General features: G+C 32.5%; 2 protein-coding genes across 4 annotated transcripts in view; one reads left to right on the top strand and one right to left on the bottom strand.

The window, feature by feature from the left end:
- LOC114329631 (nuclear protein localization protein 4 homolog) overlaps window positions 1-5,833 on the bottom strand; it is an 89,945-nt gene extending 84,112 nt beyond the window's left edge. The window contains exons 1-4 of the mRNA XM_050643590.1: window positions 5,680-5,833; window positions 5,326-5,568; window positions 5,024-5,214; window positions 1,823-2,084 (exon numbers count right to left, since the gene is read on the bottom strand). Coding sequence (XP_050499547.1) covers window positions 1,823-2,084; window positions 5,024-5,214; window positions 5,326-5,568; window positions 5,680-5,700 — 717 coding nt within the window. The 5' untranslated portion in view covers window positions 5,701-5,833. The remainder of the gene's footprint in view (window positions 1-1,822; window positions 2,085-5,023; window positions 5,215-5,325; window positions 5,569-5,679) is intronic.
- A 783-nt stretch (window positions 5,834-6,616) lies between these two features.
- The window catches only part of LOC114329633 (uncharacterized), a 62,063-nt gene continuing 45,909 nt past the window's right edge, over window positions 6,617-22,770 (top strand). For all 3 annotated transcript variants that reach the window (XM_050643594.1, XM_050643591.1, XM_050643593.1), the window contains exons 1-3: window positions 6,617-7,156; window positions 7,220-7,311; window positions 9,173-9,282. In XM_050643594.1, coding sequence (XP_050499551.1) covers window positions 7,078-7,156; window positions 7,220-7,311; window positions 9,173-9,282 — 281 coding nt within the window. In that variant the 5' untranslated portion in view covers window positions 6,617-7,077. The remainder of the gene's footprint in view (window positions 7,157-7,219; window positions 7,312-9,172; window positions 9,283-22,770) is intronic.

Below are 22,770 nucleotides of genomic sequence, written 5' to 3'. Positions count from 1 at the left end.
ACTTAATGTTTTAATTTCAGGACTGATTTGTCAATTACTGTTATTGTCTTCGTTCTAAGATAAGTTGTATTTGTCAATTGTAAAATGTTTTAGATATTTAGATTTTATTACTTTATATTATAGGACTAGCTCTCAATTGTTAAATGAGAGCAAGTAATTTTAAATTTAATTCAATTTTAAATGAGAGCAATTTTATTATTGTTAATTATGTATTTACCAATTTTGTACTAGATCTTATTTTGAATTGTTGTTCTAGTTTGTGTGACATTTTAATTGTATTATGTACTAATGGACTTCGGTCCGTCAATAAATAATAAATAAAAAAATACTGATATAATTCTGAATGACCAACTTGAGACAAACAGCTCCCCACTCCTCAACCTACTCAGTTATACTTTTAAGTGCACACACAAAGTAAAATACATCGCTTGAGAAAGGCACTCTGTAGAAATAGCTGTAGTGATATTAACTTTGTGGAATGGAATGCGCAATACATTTTATTAGCATAAAATTTTATTTTATTATGGAGCTATCAGAACTTTATCTAGAGCCTAATATACTAGCAGTAACAAGCGCTTAAAGAATTAGATGGCTGGGTCACGCCAGAGAATGAGCGCAGCAAGAGTCTCAAAAATGATAATATCTAGTGCAGAGGTGGCCAAGCTTCTTGATAATCGAGCCATTTTTCAAAATTTGAAATTTTTCGCGAGCCGCAATTAAATAATAATTTAAAAAGTGTAAAAAAGGTATTAAATTTTTCTCTCACTGTTTGGACTACACAAATTTTAAAGTGAAATAAAATGGTTCACATCATTGTTTCAAATATGCAAATAATGCTACAAGCAACCTTTACTAATTCAGGATACTTCAATTCTTCATCATCCTTCAATCTTTTTCTCGGACGGCTACTGATCTACCGTCTCTCAAAAAACACTGTCTTCCTCTAATCTTACCACATGACCTGCCCATCTTTTCTTAGCTTTTATGTCTCTTACGATGATTTCAGTCCATACACAGTCACCAATTCAACTTTGAGGCGCCTTCTCCACTCTCTTGTCAATTCATCTCTTTGAGGGCCAAATATCATTCTGAGAACTTTCCTTTCAAACACCAGTAGCTCATTTATTTCCCGCTGATTTAGAGTCCATGTTTCACGTCCAAATGTAACAATTGAGTGAATAATTGACATACACTCTTAATTTAGATTGTCTTTTTAGCACCTTAAGATCTTAATAATGATGATATGGAATATTATGTTCTTTTCCACGCAGCTATTCTTGCCGAGACCTCTTTTTTTATGTGGTTGCCATCTGTGATTAGCGCCCCTAGATATTTAAACTCTTTTACTACTTCGAAGTTGTGGTTATTATTAGTTACGTTCTGCCAAACTCATGATCTTGGATTTTTGGTTACTAGCATGTATTTCGTCTTTTGTGGTGATAGCAACGGTGATAAGGGGCCTCCTTGTTTAAGTCATGATGTTACACAGTCTTTTATATTTGTTGTCAGTAATTTAAGACATTTTAAAACACTAAAATTAAAATTAATTCAGGTACATTTATTGAGAGCCACAAATAATCCTTCAAAGAGCCACATGTGGTTCGCGAGCCACAGTTTGGCCACCCCTGATCTAGTGTGTTGGCAGGAAGAAGGAGAAGAGGAAGACTGAAGTCAAGATCGAGCAATGTCAAAGAAGACATGACAAGACCATAACCAACTGGAAAAGGAAAGCTAATGATAAACGAGAATGGAGTACATCAGGCCATGGGCCTGCTAGGCCTGTAGTGCTCATATATTATTACTATTAAGTCTGTATTATTACCTGCATATTCAGTGTGATAGCGTTAGGCTGGCACTTAGAACAGATACCTCTAGGCCATGGTGGATGATCCTTGCAGCCTTCTTTGATGCGACAAGAGATGTCTTCTAGGGCTAAAAACTTCCCACGGTCCACTCCAGACATCATTTTGCGTAAATATGAGTGAAAGGACAGATGTTTAATATTGTGTTCTTTCAAATACGCTTCATCATAAGGTTCTAGTGGTGAGCAATGAACACAGCGGGAGTTGGCATTGTGACGGCAGCTAAAAAGAAATTATTTGTATTTTATTAGCTCTAAACAAACTGTAAATGTGAGGTTTTTTTGTGATATATTAATGAGCTCCAGAATGTTGTTTTGTCATAATTTGTTAAGGTAGGCTCTTTTGTCCAGAGTTTCTAAGCAAAAATTGTGTTTTGAACATCTTTATGATTTGTATTGTCCTTTGCAATGTATTTTTTTATTGATAACCAAAACTTACTAAATCTCACCTAACTTAACTAATTTAGTGTTCATTTGTTTGTACATATCGTCGTCTTAGTACTATAACTTGATAACTCCAAAATTGATATTTTTGAGATAACTATTTCACAAGATGTATTTTATTTGCCTCCATATTGTGTAAAAACTTGATGACGGTTCAAACAGGTTAAGTATTTATTTATGATTGACGAAAGTTGATAAAACTCAAATGCCCCTGATATTCAGTGCTAAAATTTGACAAGATTAGTTATCAAGGTATTGTTTAATTGAAATAATCGTGAATGCGACATACACTGAATGCTACAACTAGCTAACTCTAGTTATGTAGTTGTAGAACGTGTTTTTCTGAAACCATTGAGCCTACCATGTAATTGCCATCTGTTGATTCAGTTCATGTTAATGCAAAAATTCGAGAATTGTGAGCAGTTCTGGCAACCTCCATGGAGGAGGGCTAATTTTCACCAAAATATTGCTTAAAATATTAGTTTGGTTAAAAAGTTCACTTAGATGTAACTTGGCTCAACATGCGATATTACCAAATGTTAACATTATGGTAGTGCTAAAAGTTGATAACTTTACTTTTTCATGTTATTTTCCATATTGGAAAACAAATTTGCATTGTATTCCTAAATAGATCAATAGCCAAAAAAAATAAGGAACAGTATTTTAGAGCCACAGAGTGAATTCCGTATTTACCAAAATCATGGTAGCAGCATAAATATCTTTAAAACCTTTAAACCCGTTTATCTCAGAACTACTAATTTCGAGTTATCAAGTTATAGTATTAAGGTGATGATATATCTTATTATTCTGCTTCTTCCTCTTTATAAACAGTTCTGTTTGTTCGTTGGCAGATTAATACCTCTGTTAAAGGTTGTGAACCCATCTTTTGTACAGTGGTCTGGTCTGATACTTTTACTGATTGGTGATTTATCTCTTTATATTTTGATTATATTGATTATGCAGGTCTCCCTTAGGGACCGTTCAAGTATTACGTAACGCAGGTGGGGGGAGTGGGGGTTAAAAATCTTAAAAATTGCGTTACGTAATATGTGAATGCCCCATTAAGGTGCGTTATGTAGGGGGGAGGGGGTCAAAAATCTTAAAAAACCGTGTTACATAGTTAAATTAAATTAAATTAATTAATATTACTTGAACGCTCCCTTATTCAGCTTATGTGGTTATTCCATTCCTTTTTTCTATTTAGTGTCCATTCGTTTATACACTGTACTTTATATTTTCTTCTAATAATTTCACTTCTCTTTCGATCTTTCAGCATATCCCCTCTAATTATTCTCAGTACTCTCAACTCTGCTGTTTCCAGTAGTCTTTTTGTTGTGGCTGTGCTAGGTCTTGTTTCTGACACATGTGTAATTATTCATCTTACACTGGCTTTATAAATTCTTGACTTCATCTCGGTGTTAATATATCAGTTTCACCATAATATAGTGCTATTAATGCATCCTGCCAGTCTATTTGTTATGTGTACTTGATATCATGATATCTCCCTTCTTTGTCCAGGTGTCCATAGCTGGACAGAGCAATTTCAAAGTATTTTATTTCCATTACTTGTTCAATACTGATGCCATCAATTTCTATTTTAGATTTGATTGGTTCTCTGCTGATTACTATTGTGTTAGTTTTCTGAGATGAGATTGTCATATTAATTCTTTTCCTCTTATGTTAATGCTGTAGACTAGTCTTTGCAGACTATCTTCATCTTGGGGTGTCAATATTGCTTTACGCTTTACCTACATAACAAAGTATTTTTACTTATTTGTTTACTGTTCTGTATCCCTTCCTTTTTTGACATTTTTGATGATTTCAGAAGCATGGACGCTAACTAAAACAGATGAATCCGCTTCTATCGATTTTTTAAAGAAAAGTGCTATGCAAGATATTCGGAGCAGTCTGTGAGAACAGAATATGGAGGTGTAGATATAACTTTGAACTGCAGAATATCTACAAGAAGACGTTTGGTGGAAAAGATATTATCACTGTAATTAAGCAAAACTGCCTGCAGTGGGCAGTACATGTAGCCCGGGTCCCTGAATCGAACATGATAAAAAATATTCTAACAGCTCAACCTGCTGAAATGAGAAGATGGGGTGGACCAAAGTTGAGGTGGATGGACGGGGTAACACAAGATGCCGAGAAGATCGGCGTCAGCAACTGTAAAATGCAAGCGAGGGATAGAACAGAATGGCATAGAAAGCTTGAGAAGGCTGAGGCCCTCTAAGGGCTGTAATACCAAGATGATGATGATGATGATGATTTCATCCATGATTAAATTGAAAAGCATAGGGATCAATGAGTCCCATTGTCTTATTCTGCTGCCTGTTTATAGGTTCTGTAAGTTGTCCAACTATTCTAGCTTCCATTTTGTTGTTTAGGTAGATTTTTTCAATAGTTTTTATGATATTTAGAGGAACTTCTCTATTACAGAAGATGAATTACATGGTTAAGTCTTACTCTGTCAAATCCTTTTTTCAAGTCAATTAGACACAGGAATGCTGGTCTATTATATTCTAGTCACTTCTCAGTAATTTGCCTTATGTATGACGAATATTGCATCATATGCGGTGTATAGTAACTGAAACATAATTCAATGATATACATTTCAGTTTGGTAAAGTTTGCTACCGATACTACACTAGCACCACTTGTTTTAACTGTTTTATCTTACTAATCTACAAAGAAAACTCATGTGTTGTATACTTACAGTTTGTCATCCCTATTCCTCTGCACCTTTCCATCAATTTTCATTAACTGTAGATCTACCTCATCCTCTTTAATGTTTGCAGAGCCACTTCGAATTCTATTTTTTGAATATGAAGTAGCGCTTGTGGAAGGCATAGCACTAGTCGAAGGGGTGGCATCATCCACTGGTTCCCCAGAAGGAGAGTTATTACTCTAAAAACATATAAACCCTCATTAAGCGAGAACTTTCTGTGAATATATTAGGTTTTGTTGATTTTTGTAATAAAATTAGAATTAGAAATTTTAAAATTATATATAACTTACAAACAATACTGCTCCATTAACAGGAGCTAAATATATCATATCCCCATGACGCAAACCCAAGGAAAGCACAGTTTTAGACTTGCTGCTAGGTATCTCACTTTTCTTGTTTTTTTCTTTGTATAAAGCAAAAGCAAAACTGTTAAATTCAAAGGCGTCATGAACTGTTTCGAACAATTGACAAGTTGTGGAAGAAGCGCTGATTTCAACTCTTTTTGTTCCTTCTGGAGATTGTACTCTCAGCAACTAAAATTTGAAAATCAAAATTGAGGTTATGTATCAAAGTGGACAGTTATTAAAATTGCATTTAATTAAGTAAAATTATATTTTTGGTTTCAAGTTAGAGACAATTCTTACCATAGGTTTGTTTCTCGACATTATGAAAAAATATCCATGTATATTTTTATAGCTTCGTCAGTACAATTTTGATTTTAATTGTCAAATTCAGGGACAAAATACCAACACAAATTTGCTCCGTCATTAACACATTGCCATTTGTCAAATTTGTCTACAAATCAGGGTCTCCAACATTCTTTTGTTCTATACACAAAAATAGCAACATCATAGCTGACATGCTAGTTGCCTATATAGTAGTATACTTCAAAAAATATAAAAGAACTTTATTTTTAAGCGGCATCCAAAAATCTTGGCAGACGATTTTATGCGAATGAATTCCTGAGTTTATGAATTTTATCTATTTAAAGTAAATATTTACTACAGATAGTTATTGATTTTTACCCTCCTGAGAATGTGTACTGTTTTTATAAACAGTTAAAAAAATATGAGAATATAATTTTCTTCTTTATAATACCTTTAATTTCTAGTGTTATTTTATTGTTATAACTGTTATTGAGTAAATAAAAGTTCAAAAAAGTGGATACAAAGTCCTTATAATCAACTCTGAAGCATCCTCATGAAAGGAAAAGGTAGCACAATCAGATATACAGAGAGGCTGGATATCAGCGCGCTTTTAAATATTACACAAAATAAGACTAGCAAAAAAGTTTCTCTATCGTTGTAAATCAAAAGAAATATTTTATTTTAAAATAGGATATAACCAATCAGGGTGTAACTTTTAAAATTAATTAGTAAAATGTCGAATGGACCTAGATTCGAAAGTAGAAATTCCAAAAACGAAAAAAAATTGATAACTTGTAAAATCAATTTTAAACAAATATTTGATAGAGAGCTTATTGTACGACGTCGTAAATACCATGGTTTAGCAATATTTTGACTTTATGTTTGATTATTTCGAATATATCTAAAAATATTTAAGCGACGATCGAGTAGAACAGGTAAAATGATTTTGGTGGCAGTTATGAACGACCAGACTGTGACACTACAAAAATTTCTATGTGGGTTTTCGTTTAATAAGCCCCAAGCTATTCCAGTCGCTAAGAAATAATTAACATTCTAATTTCAGCTTTGTTTTTGGATGAAAAATGGACGAGACTTGTGGCGGAATTCCAAAATGAAACTGCAAATCGACATATTTCTAGAACATTCAGTTGTGTGCGCACCTATGATATCATCCAGCTGACATTACTTAAATATTTGTGAAACAACAAACATTTTATAAATAAAATTTTGTTTTTTATTATAAAGTTTTTTAGTGTGTTGGTGAAATTTACAGTGACAATCAAAATTTTTAAATTTGACGTTTTATTTTGACAGTTTTGTCAAGAGGTGGTGTTATTGATCCTGTAGAGGCCCAAAAAAGCCAAAAGTTTAAATTTTAAATAAATATAATTCAAAATGGGTACACATAAAGTGGAGTTGTATATTTATGATCTATCCCAAGGCATGGCAGCAATTATTTCCCCTACAATAATAGGTACATGTAAAAAATGTTAATTTTTGAGGTTATGCCGTTTTTTAACTATTTTTTTCTGCTCAGGAAAGAAAATTGATGGAATTTGGCACACGTCCATAGTGATTTATAACCGGGAATATTTCTTCGGGTCCAGAGGCGTTGAAAGCTGTAATCCTGTAAGTAGCTAATTAGAAAACCCATCACTTTTACTTTTTTTCTGCTACAGAAGTTCCTTAACTTCCTTTTATTTTTACTGAATTGTAAACAAGTTGCTTATTTTTGTACAGACGACACATTTTCAACTCTCTAATCTGTCTAACGAATTTCTTGGCTCTCTTCTAATGTAATACTAGTTTGATGAGAGGATTCTAATTTTGGACCGCTAAAAATACCTACTCATCTGTTTTAGTGTAGGCAGTTACAGTTTTCATTGTAGAGCGGGTTGAACTTTATTGTGTATTTAATTGAGTTAACAATCACTGTAAGTATTAACTTAAATCGTTATAGTATGCTATAAATGAGGATATGACTTGCTATCTAAGGGTTCGATCAAATGTAAACAATTTTTTAGCTGTAATTGGTCTGGAATTAGGCATATGTTAAAATTTTAGTGAAAGTAGTTAATGTACTAATCAGTTTTTGCCATAAAATTATTGTTTACTAAATAAAATAAAGGACTTGCAGTTAATTTATTCACCCTCAGATAACGGGTTTCACATACTAAAATTTGCTATACATCCTCAAATCTTCGGGAGGGTAACTAAATGATGTCTTTTTCTCAATCCTTTTAACCTTTTGACTGCCACCCTTAAGAGGTTATTCTTCATGTGCCAGCGAAATATTAGACCCATAAGATCAATCATATGAAGAACGCAAGAGTTGCATTGCCGGCACATACCCAAAAGTTTGTCAAAACGCTAGAGGCACGTTGCTGGCAGTCAATAGGTTAATGAATTAAATAAATAACACTTACTTATCCTCTTCGCTCCCACTGGAACGTAGAGCATCTACTGTCACTCTCTATTTTTTGCTGATATTGTGCTTTTTCTTTGACTTCTTTTCAGGTTAGGCCAACGTATTCTACTCCTTTAATAATTGTTTTCTTACATGTGTTTATTGGCCTAACCTTTTCAGTTTTCCTGGAGATTGGAATTCCAATGCTTGTTTTGTTATGACTATGTCCGGTATCCGCAGACTATGACCCAACTATTTTCATCTTCTCTTTCTTATTTCTTTATGTAGGTATTGGTTCTTGTTTAATTTTTTTTCCTATAAGTTTGAGTTTCTGATTCAGTTGGGCCAAAGTATTTTTAGAATTTTTTTAAGCATTTATTAATGAAGAATTGAATCTTTCCAGTGTTGTGTTTTGTTATTCTCCAAGTTTGTGATCATATAATAGTACCGCCATTACATTACTATTGAAGATTTTTATTTTGGTGTCCAGTTTTATCTCATTAGATTTCCATAAGGTACTATTTAATATATTGTATGTTGTTGTCTGTGCTTTGTCAATTCGTGTTTGAATATCCTCCTTTGGTCCTCTTGTTGTGCTCAGTATGCTTTCTAGATAACTGTCTGTTTCCACTGATTTCAGCCCTTGGTTTCTTAGGTTCAGTTTTATTCATGTTTATCTCCATACTCACTTTTTTTTACCTTGTTTGGCTAATTTCTCACTTTTTTTCTGTATGCCCTGTCTCTTTGCTGAAAGTAGGCATACATCATCTGCATATTCAAGATCTTCTAATTATTGTTCAAAGGTATTCCAGTGTATCCCAGTTTTACCCTTGCTGCGTTTTCTGATAAGCCAGTCCATGACAATAATGTCCCACACACAGAGTGGGAGACAGTATACAGCCCTGTTTTACACCACTGTTAATGTCGATTGGTTCTGTTAAATTCTCGTCGTATAATACTTTTGCTGTGGTGTTTTTAAAACAACTTCATCATTCTTAAGAACTTGTCCAGTAATATACTTTCTACTATTTACAATTATTTGTGTGAATTATTTGTGGTTAGTAATCAGATATTTGATTTTAGGGTACTACGGCATTAGGGCGTCCACTGAGGGTAGAAGTTTTGGGAGAGACACAGGTCCCCTACACTGTGTTTATTGATTATTTGAAAGGACTATCAGAATCTTCCTTTGCGTAAGTATTAAACAGATTCTTTAAAACAAACATATCGACCATAATATGGTTTATCTTTTTCATGGAAAAATCTATAATATTTCCTTTTAACACTAAAAATTGTTACTGAAAGTGACAAGCGATTATTAATTAATAAGAGAACCCTACTTTATCAAATTTACCCGGAGTCTTCGGCTTCAGTGGAATTGGCATCATCGTAGGATTCCATAACATTTGACTTCTTGCTGTGCTTACTGCAAACATACTTCTGGCAACCATGGTTGTTTCTGCCAACTTATTGGTCTTTTCTCTTGTAGATTTTGCTAATTTGCAACATGAATGGCATCGTCCCTTTCCATTTTGGGATGGTGTTGAAGGTATTCAAGGGAGATTATTTTATAGCCCACTGTCAAGTTTTTTATATAAGTATCAGGAAATGAATTAGGGCCATCAGTACATAATTCGCAAATATTTTACAGCTATCCCTACTTTTTCTGTCTTTATTAACTTTAAAGTCATCATTAAGATTTTATCATTAACTTTAAAGAGATGGCTTTTGAATGTTCTTGGGTAACTGTTGCTTGTATAATTGCAAATTATTAATTCAGTTAATAAATTATGATAATTTTTTCACTAATTATGTATTCAGTGATTGTAATAAATTATATACTGTACAACAAAAACTAATACTCAATCTAGAAAAGAAGAAAAGTGTTAAAGTGATTTTTTTAATAATATATTATTACTATGGAAAGCTTACAACTTTGGACATCTTTAACAACAAAATACTGGGATCACAGAATATATCCTGATCAATTCTCTGCTTGGATCGTCCATAAATATCAAACAATTAACTTTTTATTAAGTTCACGTCTTAAATCAATTATTCATCAAATACACTATCAATAGGGAACTTGTACATTTTTTTTTATTACAGAATAATGTGTAGTTTTGTATAAAAATGAGATTTCCAAAATTTCACGCTTCACAAACTCATATAACTTAGGCCCGGTTTTTCAGTGAGCGGTTAAAATTTTGGTTAGCTAACCTAGTTTAAATTTTAACCAATATTTTAACCCTTATATCGTTTTTCAGTGCTTTAAACCAAGATGTGCAATTCTATAGATTTTTGACAGAAAAATAAACAAAATAGAATTTCATAACCTATTTTATAAATTAATAACAAATAACATAACATTACAAAAATGATTAATGCATTCAAGTTCCGATTTTTCATCTGATGATGAAGATATAATCAAGAATGTAATAATACATAATACAATATTTCCCGCGATAATACAAAATGTCATAATTTAACTAACCTCTTCTGTCAGCAAATATAGATAAACGTCTGTCGGAAAATTCGGAGTTAAACCACCTATAATAGCGAGTCTCGGTTAAAATCTTGGTCAACTTAAACGGGTTTAAGCGATAACCTAGTATTGAAAAACTGATTAACCATAAAAATTTCGGTGACCGAAAAATCTGGGTTAACCCAGCACTGAAAAACCGGCCCTTAGAAGTACAAATTTAAAATCTTGTGTATTTTAACATGTGTTCAATCGACCCGTGACGTCACATAGTTTAATATAATATGGTTCCGTTTATGGCTATATTTAGGTATATCCTTATTCTTCTTCTTCTTCTTTAGTTTATTGGCCTCCACCTACTTGGGTATTTGGCCAGCTCGTCGTCGTGGAATAAAGGAAAAATATTTATATTCTAATGACATATCGTATGTCATTGTAATAATATATACCAGTTTGTTGAGATTGGAGTTTGATACAGTTTTTGAAGGAAAGGAAAGAAGGTTTACTATGGAAAATAAAACTATTTTGTAAAAGTACAAGTTTTCTATGAATAGTTCAAACGATCAAAAACACTTGTAACACACGTAAAATGTGGTTTTTACACGACGGTGTCTCAGTTCATCACACTGCTCTTATTTACAGTCATCTAAAAATCTAAATAATATCTTTCCTGCGAGGTGGGTAGGCAGAGGAGGACCAACGGTTTGGCCACCGCGATCGCCGGAACCTCCGCTTTCTGTTGTGACTCTTCCAAGATACGTAAAATTTTCCACATTTTCAATCCACATATTGTTAATAGTATGTTGTGTCTTGCATTTATCCTCATGGAGAAATGCATAATATTAATATTGATTTTCAAACCTATTTTATTGGCTTCGGTGGAAAATGTTTCCAATTAGTACATTCTTTCTCGGTTTTTGCTGTAAATTTTAAAGAACCGCTTGGATTGACATAAAATTTGGCGTACGCATAGCTAACATGTCAAAGAAAAAAGTGATATGGTGCCGATGTGTGGGAGGTGAGTATCACCCCATCTCGGGGGTGAAAAAATATATGTCCAAGATAAGTCACGAAATGGATAAACTGATTAATTTTAAGCAACTTTTGTTTTATAGAGTTTTTTCACCAAATCAATACTTCTCGAGTTATTTGCAAGTGATTCATTCATTTTTCAACAAAATAACCACGTTTTAGACGGTTTTTCGCAAACAACTCAAAACGTAGGTAAGCATTTTGTCGAAAAAAATATTCTTAGCAGAACTATAGCCAATAAAAAAGTGAAAAGCAGAGTTATAGCTAATGAAAAATAGGTTTATATTCGAAAAATTCCAATTAGAATAATTCAATGTGAAATATTCAAATAATGAAGCAAACAACTTGGGGAAAACACATTACAACTTTTTTAAAGTGTTTTAAAAAAGCTTTATTTCTGTTTTTATAAAAAAACTTTCTAGCATCAAATGTAAGCAAGTTACGCTCAAAATAAAGTTGGTCCCTTTTGTTTTGGCAAAAAAAATGAGGAATATCACCCCTCAATTAGCAACTTAAATGAAATTAATCATTACCGCTTCACAAGTTACTTTACTTATGTTGTGTTTATATGATCTGTAAGTTTCATCGATTCAAAGTGCTTATTTTTGAAAAAATTTGGTTTTAAAGTAAAATTTTTAAAAATTTTAATTTTGAAAAAAATGCTTTTTTTCAAAATAACTTAAAAATTGTTAGATATAGCAATAATCTTAAACAATAAAAAAAGTCGTCTTTACTTTTCTAAATATTTTTTATTTTTTTGTTTTTCTGTAAGACAAAAATTGGTTAAGATTCGGTGTTTCTAAATGTGCATACACTCGTGATAAGTGACTCGTTCAAGCCCTTTTAACTACAGCTCTTTCAAAAATAAGGACTTTGAACTGATGAAGCTTACAGATCATATGATCAATATATGTACATACGCGAGTAAAAAACTTGTGAAGTGGTAACAATTAAGTTCATTTGAAATGCTAATTAGGGGGTGATTTTCCCGATTTCTTACAAAAAAAAGGGACCAACTTTATTTTGAGCGTAACTGGTTTACTTTTGATGCTAAAATTTTTTTTAAAACAAAAATAAGCATTTTTTAAACACTTTAAAAAAGTTAAAATGAGTTTTCCCCAAAAAAGTGCTTCGTTTTTTTGGTTATGGCACGTTAAAATATTCGATTTGGAATTTGACGAGTATGAACTTATTTTTCATTAGCTGTAACTCTGCTTCTACTATGGTTTATTTTTTAACCAGGAGGAGTAAACTAAAATGACAGATTCACACCCAAGAAAGTCACTAGAAAAATAACCAAATACATCTTCTTTGTTGGTTGATCATGTCGGCCCTCAACGGTAATCCATCCATCGCTGAAGGGTTTTAAAAACAACTGCTTTTTATATCAAATCAGACTAAAAATCTAAAAATTAAAGAAATAACACAGAAAACACAACAAATCGCCTATATAACTGAATTAACCAATGAAATGCCAAAAGTGTCAAAACTTGATAAATGTCATTAGTGCCAAAATTTTATAACAGTGGAGTAAACTTGCCTGCGGTTGGACCAATTACAAACAAGCATTACGGCGCGGTAAATTTGAATCACTCCTTGGTTTAAAAACAAACTATAGGTATAGTGACCTAATATATACACCATGTTTTTCACTTTTTTACGTGCTATATTTTTGATAAGAATTTTTTTTCGACCAAATACTTACTTTTTTAGTTATTTGCGAAAAACCGTCTGAAAACGTGATTATTTTGTAGAAAAATTAACATATTCACTCGCAAATAACTCGAAAAGTATTAACTTGGTGAAAAAACTTTATAGAACAAAAGTTGCTAAGAATTAATCATTTTACCCATTTCCGTACTTATTTCGAACATATATTTTTCACCCCCAAAAAGGGGTGAAACTCACCCCCACTTTTTTTCTTTGACTTGTTAGCTATGTGTATGTCAAATTTCATGTCAATGCAAGCGGTTGTTTAAAATTTAGAGGTTTTGCAATATTTTACCTTTAAAGAACGTACTAAATTGCTCAGTTAGATCTTGGAACCTTTGTCCTAATAGGCAGATATCGTCGGCATATTCGAGATCGCTTCGCCGTACATATAGTTAACGTCCATTGTATCCCTCTTGTGTCTGAGTCTAGTTTGGAGAGAACATAGTCCACAGCTACGTTAAAAAGAAACGGAGAAAGCACGCATCCCTGTCTGACTCCAGTAAGTTTGTAAATTCGTCACTGTTGCCTCAGTGCACAGTGACAGTATAATGGAAATTATTTTTGGGGGGATGTTTCTTAGCTCTAAAATTTTCCATATACTGGCATGAGATAAGCTGTCAAAGACTCGAAATCGTTTTTTGTTTGTTTTATATTTAACCTTATTTGTATGTTTTATAACATAGAAATCTCGAAAGTAATCACGTAAAAGTGTCTCTCTTTCTTGGCACTCATATTTACTTTCCTTCCACGCACGGAGAATATGTTTTGGATTTTTTTGGACTGATTCCAACCTTTTAAATTCCCAAAAGCGATGCATCTGACAGTATAAATCAATTTATAAAATTCATATTTTACTTTTGGAGTATCTTGTCACATAAACAACTACAAAACATCTCATATTTTCAATTTGTTTTTGAAAACAAAGAGATCATTTGTTTTAGGAGCTTTTTAAAGTGTTTTTTGTAATTGTGGTGGTTGTTATTAAAGATAAAAATGATAATGGCTGATTTCTATTTTCATTTAGGATAATGTGTTTTGGTTTTGGGCCATTTAAAATTCGTATTTTTTTCGAAATTCTTCTTTACGTGCCCTTCCCCAATCGGAGGTTGGATATCATCATCATTCTTTACTCTATCTAAATGTCCGCAAATGCTTCGTTTCCGAGATACGGGTTGTTGAATTTTTTTCATACTGCCAATTTATTTATTGATCTAAGACCGGTTGAGCTATGAAAATGAAACTTGGTAGCTTTTAAGAACTAGTTATTTCGCATTTTTTTTTGACATACAAATAAGAATTTTGTATTCATCATTGGTGCCCATAAGGGTAATGGTCTGAATTTTTAAAGAAAAAAATAGTATGCCACTGAGTTATTTCAAATTAAAAATTATTTTTAAATTCCACGTTTAATTTATGACAAAAAATCTCTCTTGTCTTATTTTTATATGGTTCACCGTCTTTATGCAAAAAAATAAACATCTTAGCGCGTATTTTTCATTCCTTCAATATTATCAAGAACTATCAATACAATAATACGTACTAAATTAGAACAATAATAGAAAATAACACTAATAAGATTTCCTCTAGGCGCAAAGCTACAACAAATGTTCAAAATGACCTCCTTCACTGCTGACAGAAGAATTTTATATTCATCATTGGCGCACGTATGGGTAATGGTCTGCATTTTTTTTACGAAAAAAAAAAAAAATAGTACGCCACCGAGATATGTCAAATTAAAAATCAGTTTTGAATTCCTCGTATAATTTGTGACAAAATATATCTCTTGCTTTTTTTTTCATAAAAAGCGCTGTTTTTATACAAAAAATAAAACATCTTAATGCTTACATTCGAGTTAGTCTCCATATGCATAGATAGAACCTTATTTGAAATACTTGTAAATGTTAAGATGTTTTTTTTTGTATAAAAATGGCGGCTCATAAGAAAAAAAGAAAGAAAGATTTTTGGTCGAAAGATTTACAGTCGTAAATTGAACGAGTAATTAAAAAATGATTTTTAATTTGAAATATCTGAGTGGCGTACTATTTTTTTCATTAAAAAAATTCAGACCATTATCAGCACGCGCTCCAATGATGAATATAAAATATAAATATCGAGTCGAAATTCATTTCGAATATAAAATTCTTCTGTAGCCTCTGAAAGAGGTCATTTTGAACATTTGTTATAGCTTTGCGCCTTTTTGAAATCTTATTAGTGTTATTTTTTGATATTGTTCTAGTTTAGTATTATTGTATTAGATAGTTCTTGAGAATATATTAAAGAAATGAAATGTACCGGCTAAGATGTTTACTTTTTTGCATAAAGACGGTGCACCATATTTATAACAATCAGACAAGATGGTTTTTTGTTATATATTAAATGCGGAATTTAAAAATAATTTTTGATTTGGATATCTCAGTGGCGTACTATTTTTTTTCTTTAAAAATATTCAGATCATTACCCGTATGCGCGCATAAAATATCTTATTTGTATGTAAAAAAGGGGCAATAACTATCTTTTAAAACCCACCAAATTTCATTTTCATAGCTCAACTGGTCTTGGAGCAATAAATAAATTGGCAGTTTGAAACAAAAATGTCAACACCTCGTATATCGGAAACGAAGCATTTACGGACATATATGTTTATATTGAGCAAACTGTCATTATTTTTTCATGTAGAATTACCCCTTAAAGGTTGTCATATTTATTTAGAAAGACCCTGTATATATGACAAGAAGACATAGCGATTGGGATGTGGTAAACGGCAAACAGAATATATAGTTCAGCTCAACAGGCTTCAGGGGCCCAAGGCTTCAATGGTTTTCTTCCATTTCTTTCTGCTTGTGCATCTTCTTCGGGGGCGTCCTCTTTTCTTTTTGTACCAGCTTCCGTGTTTAATAATTCATTGGGAACTCTTCCTTCTTCCATTCTTGCTATGTGCCCGAGCCATCTTAATCTTTGAATTTTGGCTAGTCTTGTTATTTTTGGTTGTCCATATATTTGCATTATGTCTTCATTCGTTCTCCTTCGCCAGATATTTCCCTCTTTTAGACCTCCGTATATCCTTCTGAGGATCTTTCGTTCCCATCTATCTAATTTTACTTCCATGTCTTTATTTAGTGTCTAGGTTTCGCTAGCATAGAGTACTGTAGGTCGGATAACTGGTGTATACATTCGTTTTTTTGCTGTTCTGGATATTTTCTTCGACCTCAGTATCTTAGTTAGACTCCCAGCACTCTTACTACCTTTCGCCATTCTCTTTGCGATTTCTTGGTTCTCTTCGTTTCTATTTGTTAGTGTTACTCCCAAGTAATCAAATTGGCCGACAATTTCGAAGTTATATTCTTTACTTGGGCTTTTTATCTTAAAGAACTGTCCCAGATGATTTTCATTCCCCTTCATCACCGTATATTTCGTTTTTTCTTCGTTTATTTCTAAACCATATTCCCTGGCTGTTTTCTCTAGTCTATTAAAGATTTCTCTTAATTCTGCAGGTCTCCTTGTTATTAAGTTAATATCATCTGCGTATGCAACACGTTGATGCCTGTGATGATATATTGTGCCTTTAGTATAGATGTTGCATTCTCGTAAAATCTTCTCTAAAATTAAATTGAAGAAATCTGTTAATAACGGGTCACCTTGTCACAGGCCTTTATTGGTGACCAAGCTATCCGAAACCCGTCCTTCCATCATAACTTTACTTTTAGTGTCACTGAGTATGCATTTAGTCAATCTTACTATTTTTGGTGGAAATTCAAAATATTCTAGCGTTTTATATACTTTACTTCTTTTTATGGTATCGTATGCCTTTCTAAAATCAATAAATAACATATTTCGTGCTAGGTTGAATTCATATGAGCTAGATAAAATTTGTTTCATTGCAAAAATTTGGTCTATTACCGATCTGTGTGCTCTAAAACCAGCGTGATATTCACCTAGACAATTTTCCACTTTTGTTTTAATTTTATTTCTAATTAATGTTGCCTGAATCTTATATACTGTATCTTGTAGAACTATTCCCCTGTAATTTCTACATTCTGTAACGTCTCCTTTTTTATGCACAGGACATAGGATAGTTTCTTTCCACTGAATGGGTATTTTTTCTTTGATCCACACTTCACGTATTAACTCAGTGATTTCTTCTTGAAGCCCTTCGCCACCATCTTTTAAAAACTCGGCAATGATACCGTTTTCTCCCAGTGCTATGTTGTTTTTTAAATTTTGTATGATATCTATAACTTCTTCCTTGGTAGGTACTTCTTCATTCAAATTTGGATCTCTTTCTTCTTCATGTGGTAGTTGCATTTACTCTATTTCATCTTGATCGTCTATGTATTATATGTTCTCGATATAATTGGCCCATCTTCTTAAATTTCCATCTATTCCACCTATCAGATTTCCCTCTTCGTCTTTATAATATCTTGATGTGGTTTTGTACTGGTTTCGGTCTCGTTTTATTTCTTGATAGAAATTCTTGACTTGTTTATTTAAAAAATCTTCTTCAATGCGGTCTAATTTCTGCTCCAAATTTAACCTCTTCTTTCTTCTACAGATCTTCTTTGCTTCATCAAACGGCAAACAGAATATGCTGTGTAAATCCGCGGATAAGTAAATACATCATTTCGACAAATCGTTTTGATTAAAAATTAGAATTAAATTACACATAATTTTCATCATAAATCTTGTGCAATATTTACCCGCTTTCAGAAAATCATCAAGTTTACTTCTTTTCGCGCGATATTATTAGCGTGAGCTATAATTAGTAATTAGAACACGGTAGTGAAATAAATTCCCCAAGGAACCGCCTGGTCTGTTTCGTCTTAATATACAGTGAAAGTGGGGTCAACGTTTCGACAACTATACTAGATTTGGAAAAGCATAATAAACACTTTTTTCTGGTGGAAGATTGCAACTCTATTTATACAGGGCTATTCAAAGCAGAACGATTAAAATTATCGATTCCTTCTCTCAGTATTCTAGAATTTATAAAATTAATATCACTACTCCTACAAACTTTATTCTTATCATAGATTATCCGATTATCCGATTATCAGATGGAATTTTTGATATGTAATCATTTAGTAGTTGACGATTATCGTCAAGGTTAAATTAGTGCAGTCACTGAAGGTGGCTATGAGCTATTACACCTCCGATTTCGTTGAACCTCCATCGATTTGCTGGAAAATTGGTGAGTGGTTAGAGGAAATCTCACGGAACAAAGGTGTCATGGTGCAAACTTGCGCTTTTACCCTGGGGGTGGGTGCCACCCCTTCTCGAGGGTGAAAATTATTTTATTAAAAATAATCCCATAATTCGATAGAGGGACAAATTCTAAGCAAAATTTGTTATATAAAGTTATTAAAATAAATCAAAACTTTTTGAGTTATTAAAGATCAAAGATTTTAATTTTTCGTGAGAAAAATGCAGGTTTTTAACCGATTTTTCATAAATAACTCAAATTTTTTTACAGAAAAAGTTATTATTACCAAAATCGAAGCTAATAAAATACGAAACAAACCCCTTACTAAAAAAACCTTTTGATATTAACCGAAAAAGAGTTATAGGTAATTGAATGTATATTTTTTTCGGCGAGTACCCAAATCTAAGTATTCAAGCTTAAGTAACGGGAAAATAATGCATTTTATAACATAAACTTATTAAACATTTGCCAAAGTACTTAGAAATATCTATCAAATGAGTCCTCGAACAAGTTGATAGCATTAAAATTTATACTCCGAAAATTTTTCAAAATTTATCTTTTAAAATTTTTTCCAAAAAATATTATTGTTCTTTTTTAAATAATTCCATTAATTTTTAGGATATCCGGTTGGCCTAACATTCATTTGAAAGTCAATTTAAAAGAGCAATTAAACGACGTTAAAATTAATCTTTTAAACCCTTTACTCTTTTTAAAATAAAAGGTTAAATGGCTCCGGTTACATGGTTCTCGCAGCAAAATTTAAGCTTTAGACGTTTCTATCTCGGTTATTTTTTACCCTACAGAAACAATAAAAAAAGTTAAAATATTTGAGACAGAAAAAACTAAAATTTGGTTATATATAACTTTTTACGTATATTAAGTATTTTTGGAGTTATTATTAGTCCAGGGCTCATCTGTTTTGAGATGGACGTTGAGAGGTGACTCAAATTTTTTTGCAGACATTGCTTAAAAAGAACTCAAATAATAATATTTGAGTTATCCTCCCACTCAAAATGGTCCGGAACATTGTTTAAATAATCAAAATGTCAAAATTTGAAGGAAAAATTCGATTTTTTTATTGGTTTTTTGAATATAACTTTAAAACTGTTCATTTCTGAGAAAAGTTGTACTGACATAAAAGTTGCGTAATTAAATTTCCTACAATATAGAATTGGTTACAAATTTAAAAAATAGTCACCCTTGTTGCAAAATAGCAATACTTGCGAAAAACCCATACAAAAACAAGTATTCGCATTTTACGTTTTTCAACATTTATGCTACACTTAGGACCTTCATATTTTACGCAGAAAAACTTTTTGATATAGTAAAACAACACTGTAAATTTCATTAAGATCGGTTTAATAGATTTTGCAAAATAACTTTTGCAATCCAGCTTTCGCAAAAAAAGAAATCATTACTTATGCTAATATAAAGAAATTATTGTAAGGATTACTATTTTTAATTTTTGTGGAAATGGCGTATATTTTATTTTTCACTTTTTCCTAAAAAATTCGACAGGGTTCTCTTATTTTCATCATGACTTGCTTAATTTTAATGCTATTAACTTCTTCTGAAGCTCAATTGATAGGTACATAATCCGAAGTGCTTTGACATATGCTTAACAGGTTAATGTTTTTGGTTAGAATAGCATCCACTTAACAGCTTAGAATGCATCGTTTTCCAGTTATTTAAGCTTGAATACTTAGATTTGAGTACTTGTCGAAAAAAATTTACATTCAATTGTAACTCACTTTGACTTAACATTAGTTTATTTCTTTAAGTAAGGATTGTATTCTTTTTTTTTATTATCTTCAATTTTAGTAATAATAACTTTTTTGTAAAAGCTTATAGTTTTTGAGTTATACGTGAAAAACAGCTTTAAAGCGTGCATTTTTTTACGAAAAAATAAAATCTTTGATCCCCAATAACTCAAAAAGCATTGATTTATATTAATAACTTTATATAACAAATTTTGCTTAGAATTTGTCCTTATATCGATTTATGGTATTATTTAAAAAAATAATTTTCACCCCCGAGAAGGGGTGACTTCCACTCCCAAGGTAAAACCTCAAGTTTGCATCATGTCACATTTGTTGCTTGAGGTATCCTCTAACTATTCACCAATTTTCATGAAAATCGATGGAATTTCAACGAAATCGGAGGTGAAAACCTTCAGTGACTCCACTAAATGTGGTATTATTTCTCACGACATATCCCTTCATTTGAGCCTAGAATAGTTTCTTTTCTATTGTCTCTTTTCTACGATTTGTTGTATACCAAAGAGATTGGGTGCGTTCGGACGACCACAGCGGCTGGACAGCAGCTGAGGAGCTGAGTATAAGCGGTGGTGTTCAGACGACACCGCTGGAAGTCAACCGCTGAGAGATTTACTAAGCTTTCCCTATTAGCGCTGGATACAATCACTAAGCGCTTTGTGCTGAGAGTCAGCCGCTGTGGTCGTCCGAACGCACCCATTATTAACACAGGACCTCCCGGATCTGAAACTATTTTGGTCTTCACTTATTTTTAGTACCGTTGCCATTTCAAGTCTCTTCTTTTCTTCTTCTTCTTAAAGTCCGTCTCCTATCGGAGATTGGAAATCATCACAGCTATTCTTATTTTACTGGCGGCCACCCTAAATAGGTCGATGGAACTGCAGCCGAACCATTCCCTCAGATTTCTTAACCTAAAGACATTCTGCTCCTACCGATACTTCTCTTACCTCTGATTTTACCCTGGATGATCAGTCTCAGCAGCGAGTATTTGTCACCTCTCATAACATGGCCAAAGTATTCAAGCTTTCTTCTTTTAACAGTAAGTACAACTTCACATCCTTTTCCGATCCGACGTAAAATTTCGGCATTCGTCACGTGGTCCACCCAAGATACACGCAGCATTCTACGGTAACAACACATCTCAAAAGTTTCAATGTTTTTAATGCTGCCCATCTTCATGGTCCATGACTCAACTCCATATAATAAAGTGGAGAAGATATAACACCGCAGCATACGCACTCTCAGATCAAGATTTATGTCACCACTACAGAGAAATATTTTCATCTTGTTAAATGCTGATCTAGCTATTTCTATTCTTGCTCTTATTTCTTTTGTTTGATCGCCTGTATGATCCAGGCAAGCTCCAAGGTATTTATAGGAGGATACCCTTTCTATAATGGTGTTATTGACAACCAAATCATTCCTGGCGTGTGGATCTTTTGTTATTACCATCCATTTAGTTTTTCTGAGGTTTAATGTAAGTCCGTAGCTGTTGCAGTAGTGGTTAATGCGTTCCATCAGTCGTTGCAGATCTGCAAGATTGTCTGCTAATATCACTGTGTCGTCAGCGTATCTCACATTATTGATTGTATTTCCGTTGATCATTACACCACAACTAACCTCCGACAGAGCTTCTTTGCAAATATGACTTCGCTATAAAAATTAAACAAAAGAGGAGACAGAATACACCCCTGTCTTACTCCTCTACATATTTTGATCTACTCAGTCATTTCATCATCGACCTTTCTTTTCTATATCTTACAAAATAGTCTATTAAGAGTACTTCAACCGACATTCCTCTTATTTCGCAGGATCGCTTCTTTTGCTTTTCTTGTATGAGGAAGTTATGAAATAATGAATTTATATGATATTTTACATTGCTTTGGTATCTTACATTAATGTATAAAATAATCGCGTTAAATGTTTTATTAACTGATCATCTCCATATTTTATGATTTTCATCATTATTCCACCTGTCCCTGGAGCCCTACCATTTTTCATTGCAATTACAGTATATTTCCCAGTCAACAACATAATGTTTTAATGCAATCTGTGATGTCGTCTTGTACATATTCCTATTTTCTGTCAACATCTTTTGATAATAAGATTTCCAATACGTTCAAGATAAGCCCAGAAATAGATAAATTGGGTGATTATAAGCAACTTTCTTTCTTAGAGTTTTTTATGTAAGTCAATATTTTTCGAGTTATTTGCGATTGAAAATGTATATTTTTCGACAAAAAAAAAACTACGTTTTCAGACGGTTTGTCGCAACTCAAAAAGTAAATATTTTATCGAAAAAAACATTTTTAGCAAAAATGTAGGTTAGAAAAAAACAAAAAGAGTTGTGTATTCGTGAAGTCTATAGATCCAGCAAAAGCAAATTTGTAGCTCATGAAAGATTGATACGTTTTTATTCGCCCAATTCCAAATCGAATATTTAATCGTGAAATAACCAAACAATGAAGCACTTTTCGGGAAA

This window comes from Diabrotica virgifera, chromosome 2 (genome assembly GCF_917563875.1).
Source record: "Diabrotica virgifera virgifera chromosome 2, PGI_DIABVI_V3a".
Classification (NCBI taxonomy): domain Eukaryota; kingdom Metazoa; phylum Arthropoda; class Insecta; order Coleoptera; family Chrysomelidae; genus Diabrotica; species Diabrotica virgifera.
The sequence above is the reverse complement of the archived record's forward strand: the minus strand, read 5'-3'. Positions and strand labels throughout refer to the sequence as shown.